The sequence below is a fragment of the Spodoptera frugiperda genome, chromosome 2 (assembly GCF_023101765.2).
Source record: "Spodoptera frugiperda isolate SF20-4 chromosome 2, AGI-APGP_CSIRO_Sfru_2.0, whole genome shotgun sequence".
NCBI classification, from domain to species: Eukaryota; Metazoa; Arthropoda; class Insecta; order Lepidoptera; family Noctuidae; genus Spodoptera; species Spodoptera frugiperda.
This window is the reverse complement of record NC_064213.1, coordinates 837,037-857,587: the sequence shown is the minus strand read 5'-3', so window position 1 is coordinate 857,587 and position 20,551 is coordinate 837,037. Positions and strand designations below refer to the sequence as shown.

The 20,551-nt window shown below is 36.5% G+C and overlaps 3 protein-coding genes across 4 annotated transcripts in view; 2 read left to right on the top strand and 1 right to left on the bottom strand.

The window, feature by feature from the left end:
• The window catches only part of LOC118269043 (E3 ubiquitin-protein ligase Ubr3), a 59,124-nt gene extending 51,098 nt beyond the window's left edge, over positions 1-8,026 (top strand). For both annotated transcript variants that reach the window (XM_050701064.1, XM_050701072.1), the window contains 4 exons: positions 58-276; positions 1,474-1,613; positions 2,632-5,358; positions 7,312-8,026. In XM_050701064.1, the coding sequence (XP_050557021.1) occupies positions 58-276; positions 1,474-1,613; positions 2,632-2,749 (477 nt within the window). In that variant the 3' untranslated portion in view covers positions 2,750-5,358; positions 7,312-8,026. The remainder of the gene's footprint in view (positions 1-57; positions 277-1,473; positions 1,614-2,631; positions 5,359-7,311) is intronic.
• Positions 8,027-9,348: 1,322 nt separating this feature from the next.
• LOC118268999 (forkhead box protein J3-like) lies at positions 9,349-18,612 on the bottom strand. The gene is made up of 6 exons (XM_035583865.2): positions 18,046-18,612; positions 15,614-15,737; positions 14,810-14,956; positions 14,014-14,188; positions 13,802-13,876; positions 9,349-13,725 (listed from the first exon to the last, which is right to left on the bottom strand). Exons 1-6 carry the CDS (start codon positions 18,237-18,239, stop codon positions 13,460-13,462), a joined length of 981 nt encoding a protein of 326 aa, XP_035439758.1. The 5' UTR covers positions 18,240-18,612; the 3' UTR covers positions 9,349-13,459.
• Positions 18,613-18,831: 219 nt separating this feature from the next.
• The window catches only part of LOC118269231 (unconventional myosin ID), a 34,481-nt gene continuing 32,761 nt past the window's right edge, over positions 18,832-20,551 (top strand). The window contains exon 1 of the mRNA XM_035584236.2: positions 18,832-19,075. Within this exon, the coding sequence (XP_035440129.2) occupies positions 18,987-19,075 (89 nt within the window). The 5' untranslated portion in view covers positions 18,832-18,986. The remainder of the gene's footprint in view (positions 19,076-20,551) is intronic.

Here is a 20,551-nt window from a genome sequence, read left to right as displayed (position 1 = left end):
AACACCTGTCTCCGAACATTCCTACCCCGCCCTAACCGTGTCGGTGTCGGTGTCCAGGTCCGTCGCCTGCTGCGGTCGATGGCGGTGGAGTGGTGCCAGCCCGCGCTGCTGGCGCTGCCCCGCGACTACGACCGCCTGTTCACGTACTACCACGAGCGCGTGTGCCTGCAGTGCGGCGCCGTGCCCAAGGAGGCCAGCGTCTGTCTGCTCTGCGGGACCCTCGTCTGCCTCAAGCAGCCCTGCTGCAGGCAGCACCAGGTGGCCGAGGCCGTGCAGGTACTGTCCACTACACTATACACACTGTACATACCTCGTCTGCCTCAAGCAGCCCTGCTGCAGGCAGCACCAGGTGGCCGAGGCCGTGCAGGTACTGTCCACTACACTATACACACTGTACATACCTCGTCTGCCTCAAGCAGCCCTGCTGCAGGCAGCACCAGGTGGCCGAGGCCGTGCAGGTACTGTCCACTACACTATACACACTGTACATACCTCGTCTGCCTCAAGCAGCCCTGCTGCAGGCAGCACCAGGTGGCCGAGGCCGTGCAGGTACTGTCCACTACACTATACACACTGTACATACCTCGTCTGCCTCAAGCAGCCCTGCTGCAGGCAGCACCAGGTGGCCGAGGCCGTGCAGGTACTGTCCACTACACTATACACACTGTACATACCTCGTCTGCCTCAAGCAGCCCTGCTGCAGGCAGCACCAGGTGGCCGAGGCCGTGCAGGTACTGTCCACTACACTATACACACTGTACATACCTCGTCTGCCTCAAGCAGCCCTGCTGCAGGCAGCACCAGGTGGCCGAGGCCGTGCAGGTACTGTCCACTACACTATACACACTGTACATACCTCGTCTGCCTCAAGCAGCCCTGCTGCAGGCAGCACCAGGTGGCCGAGGCCGTGCAGGTACTGTCCACTACACTATACACACTGTACATACCTCGTCTGCCTCAAGCAGCCCTGCTGCAGGCAGCACCAGGTGGCCGAGGCCGTGCAGGTACTGTCCACTACACTATACACACTGTACATACCTCGTCTGCCTCAAGCAGCCCTGCTGCAGGCAGCACCAGGTGGCCGAGGCCGTGCAGGTACTGTCCACTACACTATACACACTGTACATACCTCGTCTGCCTCAAGCAGCCCTGCTGCAGGCAGCACCAGGTGGCCGAGGCCGTGCAGGTACTGTCCACTACACTATACACACTGTACATACCTCGTCTGCCTCAAGCAGCCCTGCTGCAGGCAGCACCAGGTGGCCGAGGCCGTGCAGGTACTGTCCACTACACTATACACATTGTACAACAATCCGCTAGATATACAACTTTTTTCAACATTACACCAAGAACAATGCCAGTATCACCAAACTATGTAATTGAAGAAAAGTATGTCATACACCTCGTCTATCTCAAGCAGCATCAGCAGTAGCTTTAAAAGCTTTGAAATTAAACTGTAACTGTACATTGCAGCACGCCATGGAGTGCGGCGGCGGCACGGGCATATTCCTGGTGGTGACGTCGACGTACATCATCGTCATCCGCGGCCGCCGCGCCTGTCTCTGGGGCTCGCTCTACCTCGACGACTACGATGAAGAGGATCGGGACCTCAAGTCAGTACACATACACTCTAAATAATTTCATATAAACAACTCAACTAAATAATGTTAATACCGCTAGTCATCAGTTCACATCATTGTTTACGAGGATGCCTGTCTAGTTTCGTGCTCAACCAGAGCCCTTGTTCCCGAGCTGAAACCGTGGTTACACAGTTATTTTATTCCAATCATTGACAAATTTAGTTAATTATACCCTATGCGCCGTAACAAGGTGCGGCTGACAGATTCAGTAACGTTTCGTATCACCCTTGAAAGTTGCTGCGATTTAAAAATTATGCCTTAGTATTTTAACTGTATTACATTCGTATTATGTTAAATCATTCGGAAGTGTAGTTAATTAAATTAAAACTAACCGGTATGTTCTAGTCTTTAAATAAAATCTAATAAAATTAAAAATAAAGTAAAGTGTTATGCGTATAACGTAAAGCCATAGTCGTGTTTAGTGATGGGATGTACTGCTACGATGGATAGGCAGTCGATGTTTTTTTAAAATAAAAAACGTCGTTCAATTATCACTCTTAAAAAACCTTTAATTATGTGGGTAAATCTACTGAAGACGCGGCACTCTCTGCCCGAACCACAGTGACTTTCTCTGAGCACAAATATGTAGTAGACATTTCCGGCGCCTTTGATAATGCGTGGTGGTACTTAATCTGAAAGATCGTGGTTGCTTTAGTAACATATACAAACTAATATATACTTATATTCTTCACGGTTCTGTAAAACTGAAACCCTGAAACACCTCAGGGCTCGGTCATAAAATATTTATTTTGACAAGTATATACACGTAGTTACACTGCACAACTAAATAACACACACATTTAATAAAAAAATTAAAGAGAATTAAATGTATGCTGCGAGTATCGATAGCGATAAAAAAAGATTTTTCTAATGTCCATCCCTAAAGAGAGACGTCAACGTCATACTGGCATCTGTCAGCCGCACCTTGTTACAGCGCATAAGGTATAACTGTCTATTAAGTTTGGTTATCTAATAAAACCTTTTCCTCCAGGCGTGGCAAACCACTATACCTAAGCCAGGACCGGCTGGAGCTGCTCCAGGCGCAGTGGCTGGCGCACCGGTTCGACCACACGAAGCGGACCTGGGTGTGGCATCGAGACTCGCTCTGAGCCACCACTTGTACATAGGTAGCGACACGTCGGTACTAACTACTATTTATTTATTTCCTCTGGAATATTGCAGTATAATGCACACCATTTATATTGTAACTTGATGATCGAACTACACAGTAGTTGATAGTACTTGTAGTGGGGATTGTCAATACTAGGTGGGACGGTCAAGTGATCTCAAATGTATGACCGTCTCATCTGACTCCAGTGGTACCTGTATGGAGCGAAATCATTGGTATCATAGAGTACTCTTGTTTATTCTATCCAGCAGAACAACCGAAATTCCAGTTTTTATTCAATACATGATACTAATGATGTCGTTAGAAATGAAATTTGTACTTTAAATACAGGTACCATGGTGCACTATTCTATACACCACTACTCAATGTAATTACTTGCCAATCAACGTAGCTTGGTTACGAACGTAAACAAAGAATGTAACAAACTGATTTAGTTGACTTGTGTTCGGTAAATTGAAGGTTTAAGGTTAGATCAGGGACTAATCTCGTCAATTTGTAAAAACACGACAACTGTTCTACAAGTCGTAATAAACTTGCCCCGAGTCATCGCCGATAGACATTAACAAAATCGCCTGTTTGTCTAAAATGGTCTATATTACAAGCTGTATAGAATTCAAAATGAATTTTACACATTTTTCTGAACAACAACTTTAAATGTCATTGAAAATTGTGTGTACATCAATGTGATTTAAATAGAACACCAATATATTGTTATTTACAATTGTTATAGAAAGATAATTATTATTCCGATATAAAATCTACAGTGAAGCCTAAATTGCATGCGTCTTAGATATTACATGATGTAATAAGAAACATAGGTTCAAGCAATAAAGAGTAAATATTAAATAATAATCAAATGTATTAGATTACAAACCATTGTTGCGTCAATTAAGCCTTGCTCCCATGCCAATAGCTATTTTAATTAAAACAAATTATAGTTATTTACAAAGCGTATTAAATATTGATTACCTACTTATTTACTAGAAGAATATTATATTCATTAAAATTAAAAAGGCGTATTTTTAACGTAAGAAGATAAATGCCTCGTACAATCAGATAGTGTCTTACATTATATTGAAATATTTATGAAATGGTACAGTAGTATGCAAGATAATTATATATTTTCATATTCAACGTTGTATTTAGCTTCCCGCTGACCGGAGTTAGGCGCTAGTTACATTACATACACGAGGACATCGCGGCTTGCGTAGCATACATGTGAGAACTTTAGTCATTTCATTTAGAAGTATTTTGTGTCATTGTTTTATTATATCTTTACAAATATCACATTGTATAATTCATTTCATCTGGTATTATTCAATTTTATAACTACACGTGTGTTACAAACGTATTATTTAGCTAGGTTACTCTTCATCCACATTTTGGTCGATTCATTTACATATTTATTCATACATCTTTAATTCAAGAAACATGTTTGGTCTAAGTATTTTGATCATATTTCACGTGCGCCCTAAAACTTGAATAGTTATAGTTACTAACATAAATATACAAATGTTTTCAGAGTTTATCATTATATTAAATTGCCTAATTTTGATCGTGTCTAGGCATAATAGTATAAATACACAAAATTGTAACTTGTAATTAAATAAGCAATAACTAGCAATAGATCGACAGAGCGTTGTTTGCTTCAGCTACAAATTGTTGGGTATAAAGGAATATTATATTTATGGTAATCCCGTGGTGATCTGAGTACTCGCAAATGTATACACCATGTATCATACAGTATGCCTTATCAGAATTTATACAGTTATTTACACATTGTACAAGAGAAAATTAATTGCAGTACATATTATTATATTCAAATTATTACTTGTTTTCATTATAGTAATATGTTATAGAAGTAAATATTATCTAGTGTTTTACTGTATGTTAATGTTTGGGAGTGTGGCCAGAGATGGCTCAGATGTTACAATTAAATGTCCACTCTACATTCATTCAAACTCTCTTGTAATGTATTTCTTTCTCTTCAATAATTCATTGTTGACTAATTAAAAGTCTACCCAGTGTTTTCTGGCCACACTCCATGTAAGATTTGTTGGAATTTAAGGTGTATTAAATTTTAACTTGTGTCTAATGTTTGATCAAACTGTTAACCCAGTAACTGAGAGTTTACTACGGCTTTATATTTAGATACGATGAACTTTGCGCACCGCTGAACTTGTATGAATTCTAACAGTTTACAGCCCAAATGTTTGGTCAAACATTTGAAATGTGTTGCCAAGAATGTCATGGAAAGTAATAAATGTTGTCTTGTTTACGAATATACGGTCGTTGAATTAGCTTCATTAATTTTATGACTGTTGTACGCGAAGGACTCGGCAGGAGCCTCCAGTATACACGTAGAGTAGTGTCTAGTGAACAAGACAATCTCTTGAACATTGTAAATATATCCTTCGACTTCATTAGGGACGTCCAATGGGTGTTGTTAGGGCTGTGAATACGTATATTTTAAATTTTACTCGCTCCTTTGTTGACACGGTTGACGAATCACTAGATTTTAAACACGATTAAATTATTATTTTATTTTTTTCATATTTTTATATAGGAATATATTGAATACGATATTTAGTCCAGTCATTTGGTAGTTTTACCTGGAAAGTTTTCCGGGAGTTTTGAAAATTGGTGAATTTATAGATTTGGGTATGCTCTTTTCGAATTTCAACTTTGCCACCTCGTACAACCGCCGCTCGCGCCGCCATATTGAAAAAATGGCGCCTAAAAACGGTTTTTTATTAATATCTCCGTTCCGACGCATTTTACGAAAAAATATTTATCTACAAAATTAAACTAGAAAAAATTTCCTACAATTTATGTATTGATAACTTTTTCATAAAATCAATAGTTTTTGGCGTACGAGCGCCACAAAGTATTATTTATCTGCACCACCACGTGTACAAAAAATGTGTGTTGTGTAGCAACGACTGTCGCAACCGAGGGCTGGGCTCGCTGTCATTGCAGAGGTAAGTCCCCTGTTTGAGGAGTGGCTAGAGAGGCGCCATGGCGTCCTCACCTACCGCCTGACGCAGGTGCTTACCGGACACAGGAATTTCGGTAGGATCCTGTTTTTGATTGGACGGGAGGAAACGCCCGGGTGTCATCACTGCGAAGACCGCCCGGAGGACACGGTGGAACATATAACATAACACATATAACATCAGAAACAGGAACCTACCGAAACTAACCTGTTTGTACAACACACATTGTTTGTAAACGGTTTTTTATTAATATCTCTGTTCCGACGCATTTTACGAAAAAATATTTATCTACAAAATTAAACTAGAAAAAATTTCCTACAATTTATGTATTGATAACTTTTTCATAAAATCAATAGTTTTTGGCGTACGAGCGCCGCAAAGTATTATTCATCTGCACCACCACGTGTACATACAATGTGTTTTTTTTAAATGTATCAATTCTTAAAAACTAATTATGATATCTGGTTCAAACCAATTTTCGTTGAAAGTTTGCATTAAAATCTACAGCATATATTTTTTTTAGTTTTCTTACTCAATTATTTTAAAAGTTAGAGGGCAGGACACATTCGATAGACCTCATTTTTCCACTTTGGAAGTGTCTATCTTTCAAACAATTGATTTTGACGAAAAATGGTTTTAGGAACTGTTAAGTCCATTAAAATAACATATTTAAGTAAATACGTTTATTGTGCTTTGTAGCAAAACCGTTACAAAAGTGAACTGAAACTAATAGGGTTGTACAGTACAAAGGTGAACTAAACTAATAGTGTTGTACCCTTGACTTACATACTAAGATTTGACAAGTACCTACAATCAGTACACAACAGGAACCATGACGTATTTTTAATGGCCTATCCATAGACAACCATCACAGATAGGTTAGACGAAAAAAAATTTTTGAAGAGGTGCAGTGACCGCGCGCTCTCCCCCTCTATCTCGGAAACGGTGCACCGTATAAAAAAAAGTTTAGACAAAAGTTGTAGAGAATTTTGTATTCTACAATATTGGTATTAAATGCAAATACCAAAAACCCATAGGAAATGAGATACTTCCAAAAAGCGCAAAGAAACGTTTTTTGGACGTTTGGACATTAAAATTTAATAGTTGCTTACACCCTACCATATGTAGGTTTTGAGACAAGTTTCAGGCAGTCAATATACAAGTATATACAAAATTACAGCTGGGTATCTAAAATTCCGAGGTGAAATCCTAATTTGACTGGACTAATAATACTTTGCGGCGCTCGTACGCCAAAAACTATTGATTTTATGAAAAAGTTATCAATACATAAATTGTAGGAAATTTTTTCTAGTTTAATTTTGTAAATAAATATTTTTTCGTAAAATGCGTCGGAACGGAGATATTAATAAAAAACCGTTTTTAGGCGCCATTTTTTCAATATGGCGGCGCGAGCGGCGGGTGTACGAGGTGGCAAAATTGAAATTCGAAAAGAGCATACCCAAATCTATAAATTCACCAATTTTCAAAACTCCCGGAAAATTCCAGGTAACCCCCTTTTTATCTACTAAATGACTGGACTTATTAGCGAGTAGCCGCTTGCGGACTTTCCATACCTTGTACGCATTAACTTTACTTCTTCAAATATCTTCCAGAAATATAGAAAGCATTGCTTGGAACTTAGGTAGATGTGTTCTGAGTGCCGTAGTTACTGAGCCACTGCACCTAGTACTGCTTCCCCTCCGTATCGACAATAATACCCTGTAACTATTGAGGTATGGTGCTTCATCCTTCATTTTATGTCTTGTGTGCAATTTGGATGCTTTTATTTTATTCTCCTTGTATATTATTCTCTAAGTCCTCAAAAGTACATTTTTCTGTTTCATAAAAGTTAGCGTTTGTATCTAGTTTTAGTGTTAACTAAATTGTAGTTTTTATTATTAAGCTATTATCATTTAAAATTTTGTAATCACAACGAATCGATTCTGTATTTGTAATGGAAATTAGGAAGTGGTAGAGGATCATCAAAATTTATTTTTAGTAATGTGAGATGTCAATGTTTAATTTTTAATGTTTAGGTTTTTCGTGTTAGAAATTTTAGTTGCGAAGTGTATCGTCTAAATTGCGTATATTTTTGTTATATTAGAATTCTTTGCTGCCGTATTGCTCACGTTATGTCCACCGTGGCGGCGGGGCTCGCGTCTCGCCCGCCCGCGCCCAGTGCCCGCTCCAGATAATATTGTTAAACTTGTGTATGTATATTGTTCTTGTATATATTCAATCATTAAAGTTGTTGATATTTCTATTGTTGTTTCTATTCTGAATAACCCATGATATTTTATTCCAAATAAGCAATTTCAACATTTAGATCAGCAGCAGATCGGAATGACTGTCCATTAAAATTAAAGAAATATATTTTACTATTTTTTTTTTTGACAAATGGCAAAAACAACTTGGTTTGTTCCCACTTCCCATTAGTGACAGATTACAGTTGAGACAAATTAAAAGAAATAGAATAGAACATTTAAATAACCGAAATCCATTTAACGAATTTCAAAACACCTCTTACTACGCTATCCTAGTACATGGTCAGAAGTATTATGTATTTTTGATTAATAAAAAAATTAACTACAGTTTTATTGTGTAACTCTTACTACACCCTACAACCCTGATATGTGGGTGAACTGAGGGACCACACTGGGAATTTGCGAAATGAAAGTTCTAGGATTTAATAGTAGACTTAAAACAATTGTAGAACGAATCTGAAAATTTGTAAACAAATATATTAAAAACTGCGACCCATAAAGTGTGGTCCCTCAGTTCTTAAAGACGATCAGCCAGATCTCGGAAAGTATCTTATAAAATAAGGTTTTGTGAATACAGACAGAGTAAAGAATTTGTAAAGATATGCTACATAATTATAGAAACAGGGAATGCTAGGAATATTTCTTCGGCGTTGTCTAGAAAAAAAATAAATTGTCACCATTACCTGCTATCCACTTTTCCTGTCACTCTGGTACATGTCAATGGGGGCTACCGTTTTCATGCACACCAGACAATAAATGATTAGACAATGACTGAGAAAATTTAACGTCCAATGGTGTGACAGTAGAAATTCTTTAAATCAATGAGATTGAAAATTCTTCTGTTGGTATAGAAATATAGAATTATTATTATTCTATTCTTCTCTTGCATGTCTTAAATTGGTTGGATCAGGCTTCCACATTGCCGTGTAGACCCAAGCAAAATTTGCCCTTTACCTATATTACAATGACTGACTGCACGATTGGTGTGGTGGCTGGGTAACTGGCTGTCGTGCAACGTGTAGCGGGTTCGATTCCCGCACGGAGCAATTCTTTGTGTGATCCACAAATTGTTGTTTCGGGTCTGGGTGACATGTGCATGTGAACTTGTATGTTTGTAAACGCACCCACGATACAGGAGAAAATCGTAATGTGGGGCAACGTTTTTTTTTAAAGAAAACAAAACAAAAGAAAAACAATGTGAAAATTGTCTAGAAATAAGATATTGAGAAATTAGTATTAGATTCTTATTACACGTGGAAGATTACGAAGCGGGATGAGACTGTGATAAGAGGTGTGCAGGAAGAAATAAAACATCATAATTCTGTTAAAAGTTTATAATATTGTACATCAACTATGATTTGTTTAGAGGTAGAACATCCTACTCTTAAATTAACGGCTAACGTGATTACAATAAAATAGTTAATTTTCATATCGCCGCGTTAATATCATTTATAGGCGGAGTGAGTAACCGAAATAACGTAAAATACTTATTGTGAGCGGTGCAGTCGGACACTGCCACGGCCGTCGAACATTTATATTACAAAAAAGAAACTTCTCCATTAATTTAATTACATTCTTTTTTGTTTATGTATGAAGTGTGGAATCTTATTTATGAAACCAAGCTGCTCGTACGCTACGTGTAGTACCCGTGACAATGCCTCAATCAGTCCTTACGATAGTACAGTCCCCTCGACTTGCACCAGCTCTGTGTTATTATAAAATTAATGTTGTTAATCGTTACAAAAGTACCATTACAATAGTTACTTCAAATGTATCGTCTATCTTACACTTACGTACATACAACTTGCAAATCAACTATCTGTATATTAAACCTTTATTTATACATATATATTATTTGCGACGACACATTTGAAGGACCTATATTTAATAAAAAAATAATACAAAGTACGTCATTTTGTCATCTTCGAAAAATAAAAGGATTTTCTTTTTTTATCACAGAAAACAATAAATACTATCAAACAATATAAAATGGCAACTAATGGCAAATAAATCTATGCACCTCTGTATGTAAGATTATTATGTCTGTATCAAATTATGCGTAAAAAAATAAAACTTTAAAAATTCTGTACCTTATTTGAGTGAAAGTGTCCGACAGATTGTATAAAACTGTTCATGTATAAGGCCCCTAGAGAACCGACGTTTGTTGTCCTAGGACACAGTATAAAACTAACTATTTGTTATCTGTACTGCGTATTAACAATATAATATTCTATCAACTTAATTCTTACAACAAAGTAGGGACAGGACACTTTCTAACCTACCGTTTGCTACTCAGGGACACGGGTGTATGCATCGATAACAAATAGTTATAAGTAATTTGCATTTATATAGCTTCTCTGAAAACATAACCTTTACGTATTTGATAGTGTTTTTGTTTAACACCCGTGTCCCAGAGTAGACCTATATATTTCCATAAACATTATTCCCAACTCAAGTTCAGGAATACCATAAACTTAAAGTACAATGCTTTTAAATAAAAAATAGCATATAAATACGATTTTATTGTCAGTTATTGAACAATAACTGTTGGTTCCGCTACAACTTGGTATAAAAAAGTAAACAAATATGTACTTAAGTAAATAATTTAAATCATCGTAAATCTAAATAAATACAAAAGTAGCGAAACCTATGTATGTACAAAAACTGTACCAAAGCGTTAAATTATCTTGCGCACTAAATAAAATTAGATTATTGCTATATTTTTCTAAAAGATATATTTTAAACACTGATTTACTTTATTCATCTCTTCTTTTTGCCCTATGAAAAATGATAGCAATAACCTCATAAAGTTTAGTTAGCACACAAAAGATTTAACATATTCTCATATAAATAAAATTACAACATCTTTTAATTATACTTGTCGATGGCAAAGGAATGTTCAACCAATGTTATTATTACTCAATATTTTTGTAAACGAATCTGAACATTAATTACATAGGTATAAGGTATATAACCACAATCAACCACAAGGACAATGAATCATACTCGGTTGGACCACACTCTTACGTCGCTGTAGAAAAACAAATTCAGTTGTATATTTTACTCAAAGCAAACTTTATAACTTTACGCTTCGATTAGTATGTCGGTACGGTAGTACATGTAGTCTGGTACATGCGTGGCGCGCCAGGAGTGCGGTCCGCCCGCGACTCGATACATAATGCTCACATATTTCACCGGGACACTCGCGCCCATCCAAGCTTCAATATAAATGAACGATTCACTTAAACCTACAAATATGTGAGCTTACATATAAAAATTCGTGGCTCGCACTATCAATATAAACGGGTAAAAATGTTACAATACATAACATCCCAAGTGTTCTCAGTTAATATTAAAATAATTACTACTATATACACATACTAATGTTACTCGTGTATGTAGGTACAACTTCTAAAAAACTTTTTTTGAACACATTTTTTAATAAGATATGGGACAGTTTTATTTTTTCTTTTATTTTTATATATAATTCTAAGTGTTCAATGCCATCCTTCGACCCACGCTACTATGGCACAAAAATACGTATTTGCACCTTATAAAAATAAACTAGAAATAATCGTTACTTAGGCAAGCCGAACCTAACAGCGCGCACGCGAGGCCGCGCCCCGCTGTACTACTGCTTCCAACGTGCGTAACTTAAGAAACACTTATTACTGAATATAATAATATTTTTATACTGTACTTTAATTCAAATCCTTAAAATAACATAATTATTACAACTGGTAATACTTCAATAATACCACAAGTAATATTATTCCCTGAAGCAGTGGTACAGCAGGGTGCGCCCGCGCGTGCCCTATAACATATAAGTATAATATATCCATAGGCCGATATACGATTTCCTAAAAAAGCAATATTTACGTATATAAGTGTGACTTCATATTAAATAGATTAATAGTTACATACTTTATATTTAAATTATAAATTCGTACAGACTAACTCATATTTATTTTATATGTTATAACTAAATGTAACTAATATTACATTATGCACAGTTAAAATTATAAAATATTAGCACACTATAATATTATATATTTTTTAATTATAATAATATATTATACTGGTCATTCTGAGATCTGTTCGTCACCACTCTGGCTCCAATACTGTCATATATCTATTACTTCATCCGTTTACATTGAATATGCTACCTTCGGGAATGTAGACTGTATTCTTTCGTGTCGCGAAGTCCTGTTTTCTTTAATTCTTAATCATTTTATTTAGCTTTCGCGGATCGCAGGACGGGTTTCGTATAGTCATTTTTGTATTGCAAATGTATGTATGTGTATTTTTTTAAATATTTTATATTGAGATAAAAAGATAGAAAGAAGGGAGGCCTATGCCTTACAGTGACGACCATGGCTAAAAATAAATAAAATAATATTGGGACAAAGCTATTGTGACAAAGTACAATATACACTTAGGTACAATATTTGTTTGTAATGTTATTTTGAACGATTGAACTGTTCTTTATGTACGATGTGATGGGAAGATAGCATATTCAACATTCCTGCTGTGCTAGAGGACGTGTGTCCGCCACGTAACGCTATACAACGCTTATATAACAATACAACAAGTCCCTCGACTAAGGTAACTACACTACTCTATATATCGTAACCCGACAGATATGTTGCTGATCTGTATGTTCTCTGGAATCACTTTCTTGTATAAAACGTTTATAAGTAACATCTATGTGTTTAGTTTCGGTATATCTTCTATCGACGTGGCAACGACGGAGGCTGTATAGTTCCCTTACAATGTAATGTTATATTTCCATTTATTTAGCCAACTACAAGACTCTCCTAGTCTTTCAGTGTATTTTGGCTAATAGAGCTTGGTTTTTTTTACATAAACTACATCAAAAAGTGTATAATTGTTTGGCGTGATTAGTTTTACTCTAATACACATCGTTCTTTTTACCAATTCTTCCATTTCTTTTCAAGCCATCTGCCAGTCCAGTCATCACCACAGTCAAGTATATAAAGTTCAAAACGTGTCAAAAATGGCAAGCTTCACTCGAACACATGTACTAATCTCTAGTTATTTATCATCAAGCTAACTTTCGATCCAAACAAGCAAACATTTTGATCAAGTTCACGTAACAAACAATTCGATATAAAGATAATATTTCCTATATTAATTAAGATATTAGTGTGTAACATATCATTTAAACTTGATCAAAACTCTTGCGCAATCCGTTACATCTAACCTGGCTTACGTTTAGCTTACTCTAGACAAGTTTAGTTAAGTATACTCGATCGACGCCAAGACGGACGCTATAGAAGGAGTGACAGAGCGCGGGGAACAATTGACACGAAACAAACATTGATACAGATACATGATATGAAGACACGGAGCAACCGAATGGAGGACAGCGGACCGGAGTCAGGGGCGGGGCGCGCAAGGGGACTTGTGTTATAAATTCTCCGTGTTCCAGTACGGCAGCACGTACGCCGGGGTCAGCGGCGTCAGCGGGGTCAGCGGGGTCAGCGGCGCTGCTATCTCGGGCCCCACCACCCCGGCTCCAACCCCAGCCCCAGCCCCCACAGTAGTGGGCTCGGGGTCCGCGGGACAGTCGCAGTCGTACCGTGTGACGACGAAGTTCCCGTAGTCGTCCGTCAGCGAACTGTGGCGCAGCGCTCCGCAAACATGGCGCCGTCCTCCGTCACACCACGACCGGTCTAGTACACATACATCATTAACATCTTGCCATACAATACCATTAGCCTGCAAGTCGAGACAGTACATTGTACTCACCGCTGCTTATGTCGACGTCAGTCATCAGCTCCTCGTTCATCAGTGCCGACAGCGCGTCATCTGTGTGCTTCGAATCTGTAATAAGACACGACATACGTAAAACGCAGTTCTTCTTTGTTAACAGCCATCACATTCTTAGTAGAGAAGTCAGGGTTGGATTAGTAGTTGTAGCAAGCCTCATTAACATATTTGGGTATCCGGTAATAGTTTACCTGATTCCTCTTTGACGACAGGTTCCTCCTTGACGGCGCCGGGCACGGTGGGCGAGGTGGGCGTGGTGGGCGTGGTGGGCGTGGCGGGCGGCGTGGGCGCGGCGTCGGCCCCGGCCGGCCCCGCGCCCGCCTCGCCGCTACTGTTGGAGCTGCACTCCGGGCTGTACGGGGCCATCTGTACGAGTACACACAACAATCATACCACACCTCATGAAAATCCAACTCTAATACATGCGCAGGTGTATTTCCCAAATCATCTACTTAAAGCAAGCTATATTAAACTCTATTATTTGAGACAGAAGATCTATTTTCCAAAGACACAACATTGTGTAAGTAAAATATGTATTAACACAATGACGTATTTGGGGATTTTTTTAAAGTCAAATTGGAACTAATGACTCACAATTAAAACGTTAGATACTAAAATTCATTACGGAGATATACAATTCTGAACTCTTAACACACATTTAACAGTCGCATCGCGAGGAGCCATTGGATGCAAATAGTGTAGCAAGTTGTAGTTCAACGTGGAGGACTCATGATGACATCCCCCTTTGTTCAGCAATGAAAATACATACATAAGTACATAACCTCATGGCTGACTTCCATGGGGGTAGGCAGAGACTGGCACGCCAATTGCTATGATTCTTACATCTCCTCTCTATCGCTTCATCAACAGTCATCGATTAAGGATACTTTTAATATGGCCCTTCTTTAGGTCGATATAGTATGTCCGTCTGGTCGATATATGGACACCTTCTGGTTGATAATCATAATGATCAGGTTTACAACTCACCCTAAGACTCCTGCGTCTTCTAGGCGCGACCTCCGCCATTTTGTAGCTGGTGTCCATCGCCCAATAGGAGCCCTTGCCTGGATCGTCTTTACTGCGAGCCACTTTCATGAAGCATTTGTTTAGGGATAAGTTATGCCGTATTGAATTCTGAAAAGGAAATAATAATTCATTGAATAGGTATCTCGCGGTAAGGTCGGCCATTCTTCGCTATTGTGAGAAGAGAGGAAAGACAATGGATGATAGTTTTATTTAACTATTAAATTACTAAAAACCCAAGCTTGTTTTTAAAATATTGTTTTTGTTTTCATTAAAAAAATAAACTTTGCTCCACACTGGGATTTTCTTCCGTGTCGTGTGTGGGTTTACAAACATACAAGTTCACATGCACTTGATACATAAATTACCCGAAACAACAACTTGAGGATCACACACAGAGTTGTTCCGTGCGGGAATTGAACCCGCTACACGTTGCGCGGCAGTCGGTTACCCAGCCACCGCGCCAACCATGCAGTCAAAAATTGTTATATCCCAATGGGAAATGCTGTACACTAGTCAGTCAGAGCCGTTAGATGTGGGTCTGCTAATCTTAGGGAGAGACCTTTGTGAGGCAGTAATGTCTTATGGCTGATATGCTAACTAGTCTAGTAATTACGAAAATGTAGTAATCTACATGCGACTTAAATCCGATTTGGGGATAGAACTAAGAACACTTCTTTGTGCTAGTTTATTTTTTTTGAGAGAATGAGTTGAGTTTGAAGAGGATCTTTATAAGTAACTAATTTGTAAAGTATGTGTTTAGCTTACCATCCAACCTTTGCCAGCTTCTTTGTAATAAGGGAAGGCATTGCATATGTATGTGTAGATCTCGTTCAGCGTCATCTTGCCATTCGGGGAACTGCTGATAGCCAGCCTTATCATACTAGCATAACTGGAACACAATAAGTTATAACATCAGGATATTATACAGGATATTTTGTTTTTTCAAGTTCATAGTTAAAGAGAAATCTTATTCTGTCTCTTTTATAATTACATACATCATACCAAGACTTATTTTTTAATAATCTATGTAGGTTTCTACAGTAAGTAAAGTCTTAGTAAAAAAGGATTAACTAAGTATTAGAACATTTTATACAACTTTTTAAGTTACTTTAGTAATAAATAGAGAACAGTGTTGTGAAATGTGTAAATGGTGAGAGCAAACATATTCCTGAAACAGTTTAATATTTCAGCTGTTCCAACAGACAACAACAAAATTTCAGTGACCAAGTCTTTGTCCTTTATTCATAAAATTAAAATGAGGAAAATTGGAGACACCTTGACTACTAGAAACATGAAAAAATGTTATTACAGCAGCATTTAACATGCAGACATTAAATTTTAGACAAAGGCATACCTATTCTATAGTGTCCAGAAACATCAATATGAATGAAAATCAAAGTTTCCAAATAATATTTAGCAAAGATTAATTAATTTATTATCAGCCAGAACATTCCTAGCCCATTTAAAGCACAATAAACTTGTCCTATCAGATAAAATTGTTTTAATCTCATGGATAACACATAAACGTCATCAAATAATCTCACACTACAGATATATTATATGTGTATCTTACACTAACTTGCAGATTTTGATAAAAAATTATGTCAAGACAATACAATAGTTTCATAATTGTAATTTTAAGGCTATTGTACTCTTAATTAAAGTAATTTTTTATGTGGCAGATTATAATCTTTATTTATCTCACGTATTTAAGATTACTAGATAAGTGATACTTGAATTAAGATATTGCTTTGTGAATTTTAATAAGAAAATCTATCCATTTTGTTCCTACAATATATAGTTAATTCTGTTTTTACATTCAATCAAATTGTTCAATTACTTTCAAGTTCTTGATTTGTATAATAGGAAAAATTTGTGATCAACCTTTTCTAAGAATGCAAAGGGTTCACCTAACATTAATTAATGCCTAGTTATTGCACAACACATGAAAATGGAGCTAGTAGAAAATGTTCTTCTCATTAATTACACATAGGTAGTCAACATAATTATAATATGCAGTTATGAATAATATGAGTAACCTCAGTTTGACATGCAGGGAACATGGTACATTCATTGTAGTGCTTACAGGCAAAGGGACACCAAAGGGTGATGACCTCACGCTCCTAGTGCATAATATTATGAATATTTTCCTCATTGCACATATAAAAAGTATGCAGGATCGAAAGAACAAATAACAATGATGTCGGCATGACTTTACAAAATTCATGTACAATATTCTTGGCTACCCAGTTGTAAGACTGATAAGCGTGACAAAAATGTGAGATTATAAAATTAAATGATTATATTGAGTACTTATACAATTCTTTTGATATCTATCAAAGAAAATAATATCATGTTTTGTAGAAGTTGTCATTGTAGGTATCCAAAAATATTATTAGATTGATTTGAAAGAGTTTTTGTCTCTAAATAGCTAATTAAAATTCACAAATGAGCCTTATAACACTATTGTTTATAAGACAGTGATGTTACATGCTTATGTAGCTTTAATAACATTTTGAATGGAAAGTTAGCAAGTGGACATGTTTATAAAATATCACTTTCATAATTTACTTAATATGAATTAAATGTTATAAGTAAACCAAATAAATAGCTTGACTAGCATTATTGAACAAAGTGACATTGTTGCAAATTTTTGTAACTGGGTTAGGTAGCTGTTTGTATTGATATGTAAATTATTGTATTGACACAAAAAGGCTTAGTTGGGAGAATTAGACCTGATGGTTCATTGTTCAACATAAAGTAGGTACCTATGTAAGAATCTATGAACTATAAGGTTCAGTTTAGCATAAAATATTAAAGCTGATAACATGTTTTTTGAAATAAAATTCCTAGAAACAATTTCTGGCTTTTATTACACAATAGACCTGACAAGCAAAATCCACTTGGCTACAAGTGATTGGACAGTAGGGAACATGTTATCATTCACACATTGGCTACTAAACTGATAAGTATCTTCTTGGAATTTCCTAATTACAAAAGTGCTTGATTTCAGTTCTTACAACTGTAAGACCTGATTTTAAAATGCTTGTGTCAGCACTTCCAGTAGCTATGCCTACCTCATGAAAAACCTTCATAATGCTGCATTTCATTACTCATCACTCTAAGGGTCACTTACAAATGACTCATTCACACATATTAGGAAGTATTTAAGATGTAACACTACGAAAATCGTTTACCTGTACGCGGGCTTCGCGTGTTTGATTTTATTCGTATTCTCTTTCTGGTCGGCCTCTTTGTTATTGTTCTCCTGCTGCAAACCCAGCGGCTGCACATCTTCGTACAAAAACCGCGGGATAGGGCCTAGCGGACTGTGGCGTGGCGGGCCAGGGCTAAACGCAGGGAGCCACTCCACGCCTGGGGAATCGCTCATTGTCCCATCAATATACGCGCACTTTCACCACTCCTCGCGTTCTCATCACCATATGAACACAATAACATAGGTTTTATCTTCACGCTGTGGGCGTAACGCTTTTGCTACCTTTTATGAAGATGATCCTCATTGTAGGACATTGAGAATCCTTGAAATGACGACTAACTTGAACTTCTGTCACGAGACTAATGCACACGAACAAACCCAGAATGAAAACTTATGAACACATGAATACTTTGCAAAACACTTAAATTAACCTACTGAATAACTTAAAAAATCAAAGAAAATCCTATTTTACATGAAAATTGAAATTATTATGACATTTGAGGCACCTACAACAAGGAAAATGGCGGCGTTTTAGGTGTGCTCAGTTCAGAAATAGACTTAAATTAAATCGTAATTTTTCCTACTACTCAAGTCACATCTAAGTAAAAAATTAAAGTTTTAATTATTTGAATTTAGTTTAAAATTGAATACATACTGAGTAATTTATTACATAAAATAAAAATAAACAAAAACGCATGAAAAAATCTTCAATGGTTTTACATGATGGCAACACTGAGCCGGGGTGACAGCACGAATTATTTAAAAAATGTCAGTTTGAACAAAGTGATCGAGAGGAGGAGTTGTGTTTTTTGTTCTGTTATTTTTAACGGTTTGTTGACAATAATTTTTTATTCGTTAAAGTTAAATAGTGTGTGAACAGCTATTTATTGTTGTGGTGGATTGTAAAGTGAATTATAAAAAATGGCGACGCAGCCAGAAGTCGGTGTGCCCGACTTCGTCCTGCTGGACAACTTGACCACCGATACCTTTATCCAAAATTTGCAATTGAGGTGAGTTGATTGTTGATATCGTCATCAGATTTACAATTTACGTATAGAAAGGTGCAGTTGACTTGAAAATAAGTAGATGACTGCAGAGTTTTATGTCAGTTTTGATCGTAAATAGAAGAATGTGTATAAAAATGAAGATGTTGCTAAATTCTCTCATGTTGTGTACCATATGACTGAACGCTCTCGTTTACGACTTCGTGGGAGGTGAGAAAAATGAAAATAAACATTATTTTAGAAGATAACTAAGTCATTGGTGTGGTATGTTGTATTACCATAGTGGTTGACCTTGCATTTTTAGTTTACACCTGTACCAATAGGTAAATAAGCCGGTACTCGCTTCGTAAAACAACACTTATTTAATTTCTTACACGTAAAATATTCATCTTCTAAGCTTTGAGCCTGCATAATATTTTTATTTCTTTTTTACAAACTTTTTTAAACCTTTTTTATTTTTATGAACTTTTTTATAATAGTTACCCTATAGTCAATTCCATAACTAAGTTTAGAATTTATGTAAATTAATTCAATAAAACCATTAACAGTGAGATTAGTAAAATTAATTCGCATTTACAACTTTTTTCTGCCTAAACATTTTATCAAGTTACTTATCTAAATATTTATAAAATATATTGTTCATTTGAATTGTGAGTATTAATTGAATTAGACATACCTAATTATATAAACTGTCTTATTAACTACAAAACTTAAAAAAAAACCTATCCAAGAAAACAAGGTATCTTATCATGAGTAATGGTAGCAAAAATTAACTGCACAACACATACTTGTACTATAATAAACCAACAATTAATTACTTTTGTCTAATTAAGCTCTAATTGCTAAACACACGCTACTTGTACAATCTTGGACAAATTGGATTAAAAATTACAAATATCAAGTAAAGTAACATATAATCTTTCTGGTTTGATGAGTTTCTGAGTATGCACTGCACGGGCATGGAGCCAATACCCTTGTCCATGTAATTAACGGACACTGAATGAGATAAGTATGTAAAATTATCTCAAAGCAGTGTTTTTTGTTCCATTCATTAGTGTTTGTTGAATGGTTGAACATTTTTCTTCAGTTAAATCATCGTTATATCTGATACGATGATATTGTAACTAGTTCCATACTTATTTAAAAATGTAATCAACATAGACTTAAGTATATCCGTTTTGGGGATAGAACTAAGAACCTTACACTTTGTACTAGTTAATCATAGCACAGGAGAGTTTAAAGAGAATCTTTGTAATTTGTAAAAGTATGTGTTTAGCTTACCATCCAACCTTTGCCAGCTTCTATGTATTATGGGAAGGCATTGCATAAAGCAGTATTTTTTGTTCCATTCATTAGTGTTCATTGAATGGTTGAACATTTTTTCTTAAGTTAAATCATCATTATTTTGGTAGCTGACTGCACTCTATGTTTTTCTATCTGTACTTTAGTCACTTTGATTTTTTCCTTAGATAATTACCTAGG